Raw genomic sequence first — 12,315 nt, forward strand, 5'->3', positions numbered from 1 at the left:
ATGAGCTCTTTAATTTATTACTGCAATAACATAATTTAACAATTACTATAAGAATACCATACTCACTCTCTATGCACATTTCCGATGGAATGGAGGATACTGTAGAAGCTGAAACAAATAATAAAAAACACTGATTTTATCAGTAATGATTTCCTTTTTTCTTCTGACAACTGCCATTAGGGGAAAGATCAAATCACCCACATTAGATGGTAGGTTGGTCATGTGTAAATTTGTGATTTTGGCTCACAATAATCTAATGTGTATCGCTATCTTAAGATTCCTGAGGATGACAAATTGCCTGCCTATAACACGTACCAATGGATGATGTAAAACAGGAATAGGCACCTGGCAGACCACAGTTCAAATACGGACTGTGGTTGTAAGCTGTCTGGAACCTTGCATGTCCCGCTTTCAACAGTATTTGAGCCCTTGGGACACAGATACAGTTCAATACAATGGTGGAGCCATCCGCTCCCTGCCTCACCATCCGTCTGCCATCGGTGGTTCAGCACAAGCACAACGTGGAGCAGACCTGTTCTGCTCTGTTCACCTCGGGGTCGGTGAGTATTTAGATCGGATGGAATATGAGTATCACCCAATCTATGTAGGGCCACTTAAGGAGGGGACAACATACTGTGTGAAGAGCATTTAGAGGGCATCACTTTGTGTGGGGCTCTTTAGAGGATTAATTCTGTGTGGGGGCACTTAAGGGGCCATCCTTCTGTGAATGGGCACTAAAGGAGCATCATACTGGGTCAGGGACACTAAATGAGTATCATACTGTGTGGGGGCATGAAGGGATTACATTTGTGTGAAGGGGGCACTTAGTAGCATCATACTGCATAGGGGGCACTAAGGGGGCATCATACTACATGGGGAGCCACAAAGAGGGCATCATACCCTGAGAGGGGCACTAAAGGGCATCATATTGTTCAAGGGGCACTAAGGGGCAAGATTACTGTCTAGGGCGGCACTAAGGGGCATCATTACTGTGTGGGGAGGCATTATGGGAGAATCCTTACTGTGTGGAGAGTATAGGCGGGATTGGGGAAGATTAGAGGCATGGCTTATTGTTTAAAAATCTAATTGCCGCAGCACACTACATGCCTCTAGAAATGTTCCTCAGGTTTTGTGGCTCAGACCTGTGCCCAACATAAAACCCAGGTACGTGGACCTTTACAAAAAAGTTCTTGAGTACCCCTGATGTAGGAAGACAGCTGGTGGCTTTGAATTAATGAACAATGCTCATTGAATCCTCTCCTCTCATAGAGTACTCAGCTTCTTGGCAGCACATCCCCTGTTTACATGGGAAGATGTGCTGCAAACAAATCATAATTTTCATACCTTGCTCGGCTGATGCTGGTCATGTTTACAAAAGGGAAATAATATGGAATACATTTTTGCTTACCTGTTCAAAGACCTGTTCAAAGAACTTTAAGTCTAATTTCAAATTCTTTCTACCTCCAAGCAATGTGCCCTAAGCTTGTTCAATTTGCAGCAGGTTCAGAAATGCCTCTGATCCCAGTTGCTTAACCCCTTAGATGTCAGTGTCAATGGCATCTGTGGGGTTTAGACAGATGGCCTCTGTGTCCGCCTGGCCGTGCGGAGCCAAACGGATCCGTCCTGAATTACAATGCAAGTCAATGGGGACGGATCCGTTTGACGTTGACACAATATGGTGCAATTGCAAACGGATCCGTCCCCCATTGACTTTCAATGTAAAGTCTGGAGTCCCTTTATACCATCTGATCTGAGTTTTCTCCAATCCGATGGTATATTTTAACTTGAAGCGTCCCCATCACCATGGGAACGCCTCTATGTTAGAATATACTGTCGGATATGAGTTACATCATATCCGACAGTATATTCTAACACAGAGGCGTTCCCGTGGTGATGGGGACGCTTTTAGTTAGAATATACTACAAACTGTGTACATGACTGCCCCCTGCTGCCTGGCAGCACCCAATCTCTTACAGGGGGCCGTGATCAGCACAATTAACCCCTCAGGTGCCGCTCCTGAAGGGGTTAATTGTGCGTATCATAGCCCCCTGTAAGAGATCAGGGCTGCAGACCCCTCCTCCCCAGTTTGAATATCATTGGTGGCCAGTGAGGCCCCCCCGCCCCCCCTCCCTCCCTCTATTGTAATAATAGCATTGGTGGCCAGTGTGCGCCCCCCCTCCCTCCCTCTATTGTAATAATAGCATTGGTGGCACAGTGTGCGCCCCCTCCCTCTATTGCATTAACATTAGTGGCAGTGTGCGCCCCCCCGCCCCCCCTTCCTCCCTCTATTCTTTTAATACATTGGTGGCAGTGTGCGCCCCCCCCCCCTTCCTCCCTCTATTGTTTTAATACATTGGTGGCAGTGTGCGGCCTCCCCTTCCCCTCCCCCGATCATTGGTGGCAGCGGAGTAGAAGCATCATACTTACCTGCTGGCTGCTGTTATGTCTGTGTCCGGCCGGGAGCTCCTCCTACTGGTAAGTGACAGGCCTGTGCGGCGCATTGCTGTCACTTACCAGTAGGAGGAGCTCCCGGCCATACACAGACATCGCAGCAGCCAGCAGGTAAGTATGATGCTTCTACTATTGCTAAGTAACCATGGCAACCAGGACTGCAGTAGCGTCCTCGTTGCCATGGTTACCGATCGGAGCCCCAGCGATTAAACTGGGACTCCAATCGGAACTCCGCTGCCACCAATGATCGGGGGGGGGGGAGAGGGGAGGCCACACACTGCCACCAATGTATTAAAAGAATAGAGGGAGGAAGGGGGGGGCGCACACTGCCACCAATGTATTAAAACAATAGAGGGAGGAAGAGGGGGGCGGGGGGGGGGGCGCACACTGCCACCAATGTTAATGCAAGAGAGGGAGTTAATGCTATTATTACAATAGAGGGAGGGAGGGGTGGCCGCACTGGGCCACCAATGAAATTTAAACTGGGGAGGGAGGGGGGTCTGCCCCCTGCTGCCTGGCAGCCCCGGATATCTTACAGGGGGCTATGATACGCACAATTAACCCCTTCAGGTGCAGGACCTGAGGGGTTAATTGTACGGATCACGGCCCCCTGTAAGAGATCAGGTGCTGCCAGGCAGCAGGGGGCAGTCATGTACACAGTTCGTTGTATATTCTAACTAGAAGCGTCCCCATCACCATGGGAACGCCTCTCTGTTAGACTATACTGTCGGATCTGAGTTTTCACGAAGTGAAAACTCAGCTCTGAAAAAGCTTTTATGCAGACGGATCTTCGGATCCGTCTGTATGAAAGTAACCTACGGCCACGGATCATGGACACGGATGCCAATCTTGTGTGCATCCGTGTTCTTTCACGGACCCATTGACTTGAATGGGTCCGTGAACCATTGTCCGTCAAAAAAATAGGACAGGTCATATTTTTTGGACGGACAGGATACACGGATCACGGTCTCGGCTGCAAAATAGTGCATTTTCCGATTTTTCCACGGACCCATTGAAAGTCAATGGGTCCGCAAAAAAATACAGAAAACGGCACAACGGCCATGGATGCACACAATGGTCGTGTGCATGAGGCCTTACTCTGTCATCTGATCGGAGTCCCTGCGGTGAAAACATGGGTCTCTGATCGGTTGCTGTAACAGCCTGGGGCCTCGTGAAGGTTTCCAGGCCTGTCATAGCAAGCTGAAAAGCTGTGCCTGAGGCATGGCCTGACAGGCAGCCTGTTAAAATACCAAAAACTGTATAGCAGTGATGAGCGGCAGGGGCAATATTCGAATTCGTGATATTTTGCGAATATTTGGGTGAATATTTGTCATATATTCGCGAATTCGAGAATTTGTAATCTCCAGTCATTATTTTCTTGATTGCAAAAATCAGCTATTGGAAAATTTGCGATAAAATTCACGATATGAAAATTCGCTATCAACACTACTCCTATAGGCAACTTTCCTATTGTTACTAGGGATGTTGCTAAGTCCTGATATTCGTGATAAATTTGCAATAAATTTGTGATAAATTCATGATTAGAATATTCATGAATACGAATATATAGCACTATATTCTAAATATTCGCGGACTCTCAAAGTGGCGATAGTCACAATTAAAATTCGTGATTCGAATATTCGCGCTCAACACTACTGCATAGTATTAAATTGCACTCTATGGTGCAAGCAATCAGAAGATGGCATGCACAAGTCCCCAAAGGGAGACATAAAGTACAGTGAATAATGCAAATAAAATATCTAAAAATTCCCTAGTATTAAAAATTTCAATCAGCCCCCTACCCAATTTTGCACATAAAAATAAACAATAAAAAATAGACCTCATTGGTATCGCATTGTCTAAAAATGTCCAAAGTAATAATATATTAAAATATTTATAATGCACAGTGAACACTATAACATAAAAAAAATAGCCTGTTTGTTGTTCTTTGGTCACGTTGCCCCCCAAAATGTTTTTAACAAAAAGTGATCAGAATGTCATATGGTACTTCTGTTGACAGAGGTACACCCGAACAGCTAATGTATGGGAGTGTGGGGTGCCAGACTGCCACTAATCAGCTAGTGATACCCTATCCTGAGCATAAAGGCTGGAGAACTCCTTTTAAGGCCACATTTTTAAGGAACTTGGATAACCCCTTTAACTTCCTGGGAATTCTGTACACAGTCTTGCTATACTCACCAGGATATGGTCCCATTTCATACTTTATTTTCCTTTGCAGCAGAGGAGTCTCTTTCCTATTTTGTTCAATCGTTTGGATCAGTTTTGGCAGCAGATAGGGATCATGTACAGACAATGAGTAGCTGTTCTTTGATATTGCATCGGGATAAGCTTGTGAGGCATCAAATAAGAGAAACACAGTCCGTTCCAAATAATCTGGTCTCAGGAGTAAATTTCGTAGGTTTGAGAACTTTTTATCTTTGAATACTGGTACAATGGTTGTTGGGATTATGGTAATAGGGTAACTCATAGCCTGAATAATATAGTCACCCCCAGTTATGTTTCTGGATCCATGGTAGCAATAATATCCTTTGTCTTCAAGAGGCTTGACAATGCTCTCATTGAGATAGGTGTCTATTCCATTTTGTTTGAGACTCTGTGGGCAAGGAGGCGATACGATGTAGACATCATAGCAATATAATAGATGGAAAATCAGGTCACCTGTTAAAAGTAGTTTGAATTGTTAAGTAGAACATGGGAAGAGTATGGTGATATAAAAGTAAACACTATTTACAATATTACCATTAGAAATATATATATATATATATATATATATATATATATATGTACTGAATATATATATATATATATATATATATATATATATATACACAGTACAGACCAGAAGTTTGGACACACCTTCTCATTCAAAGAGTTTTCTTTATTTTCATGACTATGAAAATTGTAGATTCACACTGAAGGCATCAAAACTATGAATTAACACATGTGGAATTATATACATAACAAAAACGTGTAAAACAACTGAAAATATGTCATATTCTAGGTTCTTCAAAGTAGCCACCTTTTGCTTTGATTACTGCTTTGCACACTCTTGGCATTCTCTTGATGAGCTTCAAGAGGTAGTCACCTGGAATGGTTTTCACTTCACAGGTGTGCCCTGTCAGGTTTAATAAGTGGGATCTCTTGCCTTATAAATGGGGTTGGGACCATCAGTTGCGTTGTGGAGAAGTCAGGTGGATACACAGCAGATAGTACTACTGAATAGACTGTTAGAATTTGTATTATGGTAAGAAAAAAGCAGCTAAGTAAAGAAAAATGAGTGGCCATCATTACTTTAAGAAATGAAGGTCAGTCAGTCCGAAAAATTGGGAAAACTTTGAAAGTGTCCCCAAGTGCAGTCACAAAAACCATCCAGCGCTACAAAGAAACTGGCTCACATGCGGACCGCCCCAGGAAAGGAAGACCAAGAGTCACCTCTGCTGCGGAGGATAAGTTCATCCGAGTCACCAGCCTCAGAAATCGCAGGTTAACAGCAGCTCAGATTAGAGACTAGGTCAATGCCACACAGAGTTCTAGCAGCAGACACATCTCTAGAACAACTGTTAAGAGGAGACTGTGTGAATCAGGCCTTCATGGTAGAATATCTGCTAGGAAACCACTGCTAAGGACAGGCAACAAGCAGAGGAGACTTGTTTGGGCTAAAGAACACAAGGAATGGACATTAGACCAGTGGAAATCTGTGCTTTGGTCTGATGAGTCCAAATTTGAGATCTTTGGTTCCAACCACCGTGTCTTTGTGCGACGCAGAAAAGGTGAATGGATGGACTCTACATGCTTGGTTCCCACCGTGAAGCATGGAGGAGGAGGTGTGATGGTGTGGGGGTGCTTTGCTGGTGACACTGTTGGGGATTTATTCAAAATTGAAGGCATACTGAACCAGCATGGCTACCACAGCATCTTGCAGCGGCATGCTATTCCATCCGGTTTGCGTTTAGTTGGACCATCATTTCTTTTTCAACAGGACAATGACCCCAAACACACCTCCAGGCTGTGTAAGGGCTATTTGACCATGAAGGAGAGTGATGGGGTGCTGCACCAGATGACCTGGCCTCCACAGTCACCGGACCTGAACCCAATCGAGATGGTTTGGGGTGAGCTGGACCGCAGAGTGAAGGCAAAAGGGCCAACAAGTGCTAAGCATCTCTGGGAGCTCCTTCAAGACTGTTGGAAGACCATTTCAGCTGACTACCTCTTGAAGCTCATCAAGAGAATGCCAAGAGTGTGCAAAGCAGTAATCAAAGCAAAAGGTGGCTACTTTGAAGAACCTAGAATATTACATATTTTCAGTTGTTTCACACTTTTTTGTTATGTATATAATTCCACATGTGTTAATTCATAGTTTTGATGCCTTCAGTGTGAATCTACAATTTTCATAGTCATGAAAATAAAGAAAACTCTTTGGTCTGTACTGTATACATGTATACAGTATATATAAAAAAAAAAAATTTACTCATGGAAATGATCAGATATTCAGTAGCATACCAATGTACATATTGCGTTTCATATCTCCATGGAAAAGCAAAGCTTTAATACTGGGTCATGGCCAGGAAGTATCATTGACAGGTCACTCCCCATAGAGAGACCTGTCATTTTGGGACATTAGGGTAGGACTTCAATATCTGATTGGCAGGGACAGCATCTCATCCATATGGACAGATGAGCCTGGAAGTGCAACGCCACAACTGCCAGTGAAAAGGATGTAGTCCTTTTTATGGTCAGTGTTTAGGGATCTTTGCGCTGCATGCTTTCCAGCCCCTCCCCTCTGCTCTCGCTGACAGCTCTAGTAGTCTCCTAATTGTACGCCTGCGCTGCCACTCAGGGCAAAGGGGGTGGGCTGGGAAGTATTTAGTGCATAGAGCCCATGGTACTGAAAATGAAAGGTCTCACTCCTTAGCACGTATGATCATGGGGCTGGGGAGAATAAAAGTTTGATTTCTCTGACATGCATCCTGTATGAGCATCAAACTTTTTATGTTTGCCTTGCTCCCCTCATGACCTACAGTATACAGTGTTGTCAGCAGTTTTGGCAACATCAAAGACTCCCTTTACATCCCCCTGTCTATGTGAGACAGGTCTCTCTTTAAAGGGGTTGTCTCACTTCAGAAAATGGCATTTATCATGTACATAAAGTTAATACAAATGTACTGTGACTGTCCATATTGCCTCCTTTCCTGGCTTGATACACGGCTCATTTCCAGGGGTTACGGCTCCGCTGCAGCGCAGATAGAAGGTGCCTGTTATGGGAGCTGCTGTGCATGCGTGCTTACAGTCACTCTCACTGTCCCAGCCACACGGGAGGTTGGCTCTTTTACCTATAGTGTACGAGCACGACCTCTACTCCTGGATTGCAGGGTGGTCATTAGTGTTGATCACAAATATTCTAATTGCGAATATTGGCACATCGAGAATTCACGAATATCTAGAATTTAGTGCTATATCTTCGTAATCGCAAATATTTTAGATTTTTTTCATCAGTACCAATGATCCCTCACTGCTTCTTGCTTGTGGGCCAATGAGAAGGCTGCAATATCTTTGACTTTAGGAGTAGTGTTGATCCCAAATTTTCGTATCACAAATCTTTATTGCAAATTGCCGATTTTCGCAATCAAGAAAATAATCCCTGGAGATCACGAATTCTTGAAATTGCAAATATATGAAGAATATTCGCCCAAGTGTTCGTGAAATATCACAAATTCGAATATTGCCCCTGCCGCAAATCACTGGTTGTTATAACTCCTGGATACAAGAATTAACTAATGTGATGGAAAAATGAATCCAGCCAGCAAAAGATGCAATATGGAGAATCACAATACATTAGTAAGTGCCTTGTATTAGCTCTGTCTACAGGATAAATGCAATTTGCTGAAGTGAGACAACCCCTTTAAAAAGGATTGCACATTTCACTGATAGAAATTCATTTTCATGTGACTCCAGATTAGTCTTGTTCTGCTGGCTCCAGGACTTAGGTACTTTGAAGTTATTTAAAGGGAGGCTGTCACCACATTTGAGCATATTAGACTGATCAAATAGCGTTATATGTGCCACCGAGAACTTAAAAACGGTACCTTTGTTGTATCTAATGGAGTTTTCTTTCAGCCAAAAATGGACTTTTATGATTCTGTAAATGCGCCCTCTCAAGTGCCCAGGGCGGCGTCTCAATCGAATTTTTTTTCCCACTACATTGTATGCAACAGTAACAGATGCCATTAGAAAGTACAACTTGTCCCGCAAAAATAAGCCCTCATAAGGCTATTTGAACGAAAAAATAAAAAAGTTAGGACTATGGGAAGGCGGGGAGAGAAAAATAAAAACGCAAAATTGGAAAATCGCGGGTCCTCTAGGGGGTTTGATCTGATCTTACAGTACATATGTCTAATAATGAAGTTCAGCGTATATCTGTAATACAGTAGCAGGCAAACCATGTACACTGCTGGTGACTGCTAGTGGGCAATATACAAACACAATATATACATGGCATTATCTGTACCCTCTTATGATTATACGTGCACATGCTGTCTTATACACACCATATTTTCTTTGCTCGCAATCCTGACATATTTCTCCATCTTCAGTCATGTCTGACATGGGAATATCTGATGCAATCTGGCATGAAAAACATAAACAATAAGTTGGCTTGGTTCAGTTCATTTCTGTCATGTTTGCCATACAGAGCAGTGTGGTAGGCTATGTTATTCTGTCCGACAATAAAGGTGAAAAAGAAGGGAAAAATTTCATAGGACCCTGTTTTTTTGGTATTCCAACCTATACCCTGACGGAAAGCCCAATGGAGGACTAAAAGGCAACGTGAACCTATCCTAAGAGACAATCAAACAGTAAATAGATGCATTTGGTGAAGATCTCTAAATGAAATGGGTTTTCCCATCTCAGAATGCTACGGCATGTAGCATTCTGAGTATGTCATCACTTTCTGATAGTTGGTGGGGTGGGGGATGAAGGGTAGACCGTTGTATTACCACCAGACTTGAAAATGAAGAAGTCACATCCCGAGATGGAAAACCCCCTTTAAAATACCTTATGCATAAAAATAAGAAGATATCAACTTATATTTTGGTTTGGTCCCCAAAAGGAAAAAATTCAGCCATAAAAGATACCATAAAACCTGGTAAGTGAGGCACCGTTCTGAAGTTCTGGAAATATTCTTGAAAAATGCTGTATGGTTTCCATTTTGTCCTTTTGGTTGTCATATGGATTTACGCAACCAAACTGTAGGACAGCACTAGAAACACTGTAGCTTAGAAACAATGGGTTTAATCCGCTTGGATATACTGGCCTAGATTCATGAATCCTGTAGAACTTACCGCAGTCAGGCTTTCTAGACCTGCACCAGATCTATCACAGGGGCTCAGGCTGGAGGATAAATCTGGCTCACATTTAGACAGTCTAGTCTAACTTTACAATCCCTCACAACCGCATTTTGCTTGTGATCTGGAACCGTTTATTTCTATGAGTTCGCAAAATAACCCGACAGCAACATGGATGTCATCCAGCAGCACATCCGTATATCTGTCTTAGGTATCTGATTATTTTTCTTAAATCTTCATTTTCTATTATCTTGGGATGACATTTTGTGGCTTTGGAACCAATTACTAGTTTTCCATAGAGATATGGACTTGAGTTAGGCTACTTTCACACTAGCGTTTTGGCTTTCCATTTGTGAGATCCGTTCTGGGCTCCCACAAGTGGTCCAAAACGGATCAGTTTTGCCCTAATGCATTTTAAATGGAAAAAGATCCGCTCAGAATGCATCAGTTTGCCTCCGATCATTCACCATTCCGCTCTGGAGGCTGACACCAAAACGCTGCCAGCAGCGTTTTGCTGTCCGCCTGACGAAGCGGAGCCAAACGGATCCGTCCTGGCACACAATGTAAGACAATAGGGGCGGATCCGTTTTCTCTGACACAATCTGGGACAATAGAAAAACGAATCTGTCCCCCATTGACTTTTAATGGTGTACAAGACAGATCCGTCATGGCTATAGAAGACATGATACAACTGGATCCATTCACAGATGCATGCGGTTGTATTATTGTAACGGAAGCGTTTTTGCAGATCCATGATGGAACGCTAGTGTGAAAGTAGCTTTATTGTGGTTGTAACTTCCAATGACTGTCCCGGATCAAATTAATATGGTAACTTCAGGGGCTTCTGTAACTTGAGGGACCAGTGTAACATATCTGGTTAACGGATCGTCTGTAAAAATAGAACACTTTTTCAGTTTCCTAAATAAATTTTCATGTGTCTATAATTTTTTTTAAACTGTAGGAGCTTGTACAGATTATGATTGCAATTATAATCATTTTACAATTTACAGTGACTGCTGCTGTTGTCTTTATATCACTTCATCACACTGAGTTATATATATTACTAAAACATTATGGTTGGCAACAACATGTTGGCATCCTATGTTCATTTTTCCCCCCTTTTTCTTTTCTCTCCTGCAGCACAGTTTTGGATATAGAGTTGGTTGTTTTTGTTGTTTTTTTGTTTGCAAAAATGTCTTATATTGTTCTTTTTCTGTTCTGTAAGCTTTAAATTTAATAAATAAACGGTTTAAAAAAATAAAAAATATTTTGTTCAGTCTTGGATTTTTACAGAAAATAGCTTATATCCTACAAAAGGTTGGGAACTTCATAAATATAGAATTATATGCTTATAATCAGGAAAATTCACGATGTTTAAGGACATAGTGAACTTCTGAGATAATTTCAAAATTTCAACTTGTTGGCAATTGATAACATTTTATAAAATAATTGGATTTTGCCATTCCATTGATCCAAAATAAACTAAATATTTATAAATAAACTGTAACAGATCTGATATTAAAAATGCTGTTAGTATATACTACAAGTACAATAGTGGAATACATTTAAAAATCACAAACATTTGCACATAATTTTAGAAAAGCGTAAATCAAGTTTATATGCTTGCATGTTTACCAATAAAGTAGCATGACTTACATTTTTGTGAGTAGATTGTTCGATTAGATCCTTCTCCTGCTCTTTTTTTGCGATATTTTCTTGTTGTTCCTGTAAACCATCACTCTGGTAAGTTCACAAGTGTTTAGTTGGGAAAATACAGCAAATGCCTTATGTACTGATCACATTCAAAAACAAAAGTTTAAAGAATTTTGCCTTTTTTGAGGAAATCATGAAGATACTTTTTGGATACTGCCCTGTGCCAGTCATGTGTTCTTGTAGAACTTCCTAGAAAATGTCCAAAATTGAGACAATTACAAGACTCTGATTGCAACAGACCTTTCTAAACCTCAACAACAGGAAGAATTACTAAGAATGTTTAACAGTTTACACATTTTTTGTAAAATCCGATGGAATTTTGAGAATCTCTAGAATTTTTATTTTTGCAAATTCAGTTGAAGTTTCAAAAATTCTTTTTGTTGTGAATGGTGCAGAGTGCGTATGGAAACTAGTGAGTTTGGAGCCAAGTTCAATGTAAATTGTTTTGTATATAATCGATACCACAAATATTTGCCACTCCAGCATTTGTTTGATTTACAGCGGTGCTCCCTGATTTATTTATTCATATATATACACTACGTGCAGAATTATTAGGCAAATGAGTATTTTGACCACATCATCCTCTTTATGCATGTTGTCTTACTCCAAGCTGTATAGGCTCGAAAGCCTACTACCAATTAAGCATATTAGGTGATGTGCATCTCTGTAATGAGAAGGGGTGTGGTCTAATGACATCAACACCCTATATCAGGTGTGCATAATTATTAGGCAACTTCCTTTCCTTTGGCAAAATGGGTCAAAAGAAGGACTTGACAGGCTCAGAAAAGTC

The 12,315-nt window shown here is 41.8% G+C and overlaps 1 protein-coding gene across 1 annotated transcript in view; it reads right to left on the reverse strand.

The window, feature by feature from the left end:
* Positions 1 to 11,643, reverse strand: part of LOC122941307 — a 162,240-nt gene extending 150,597 nt beyond the window's left edge. The window contains exons 1-4 of the mRNA XM_044298430.1: positions 11,469 to 11,643; positions 9,018 to 9,093; positions 4,651 to 5,130; positions 67 to 108 (exon numbers count right to left, since the gene is read on the reverse strand). Of these exons, the coding sequence (XP_044154365.1) occupies positions 67 to 108; positions 4,651 to 5,130; positions 9,018 to 9,075 (580 nt within the window). The 5' untranslated portion in view covers positions 9,076 to 9,093; positions 11,469 to 11,643. The remainder of the gene's footprint in view (positions 1 to 66; positions 109 to 4,650; positions 5,131 to 9,017; positions 9,094 to 11,468) is intronic.
* Positions 11,644 to 12,315: the final 672 nt, after the last annotated feature.

This window comes from Bufo gargarizans, chromosome 6 (assembly GCF_014858855.1).
Source record: "Bufo gargarizans isolate SCDJY-AF-19 chromosome 6, ASM1485885v1, whole genome shotgun sequence".
NCBI lineage: Eukaryota > Metazoa > Chordata > Amphibia > Anura > Bufonidae > Bufo > Bufo gargarizans.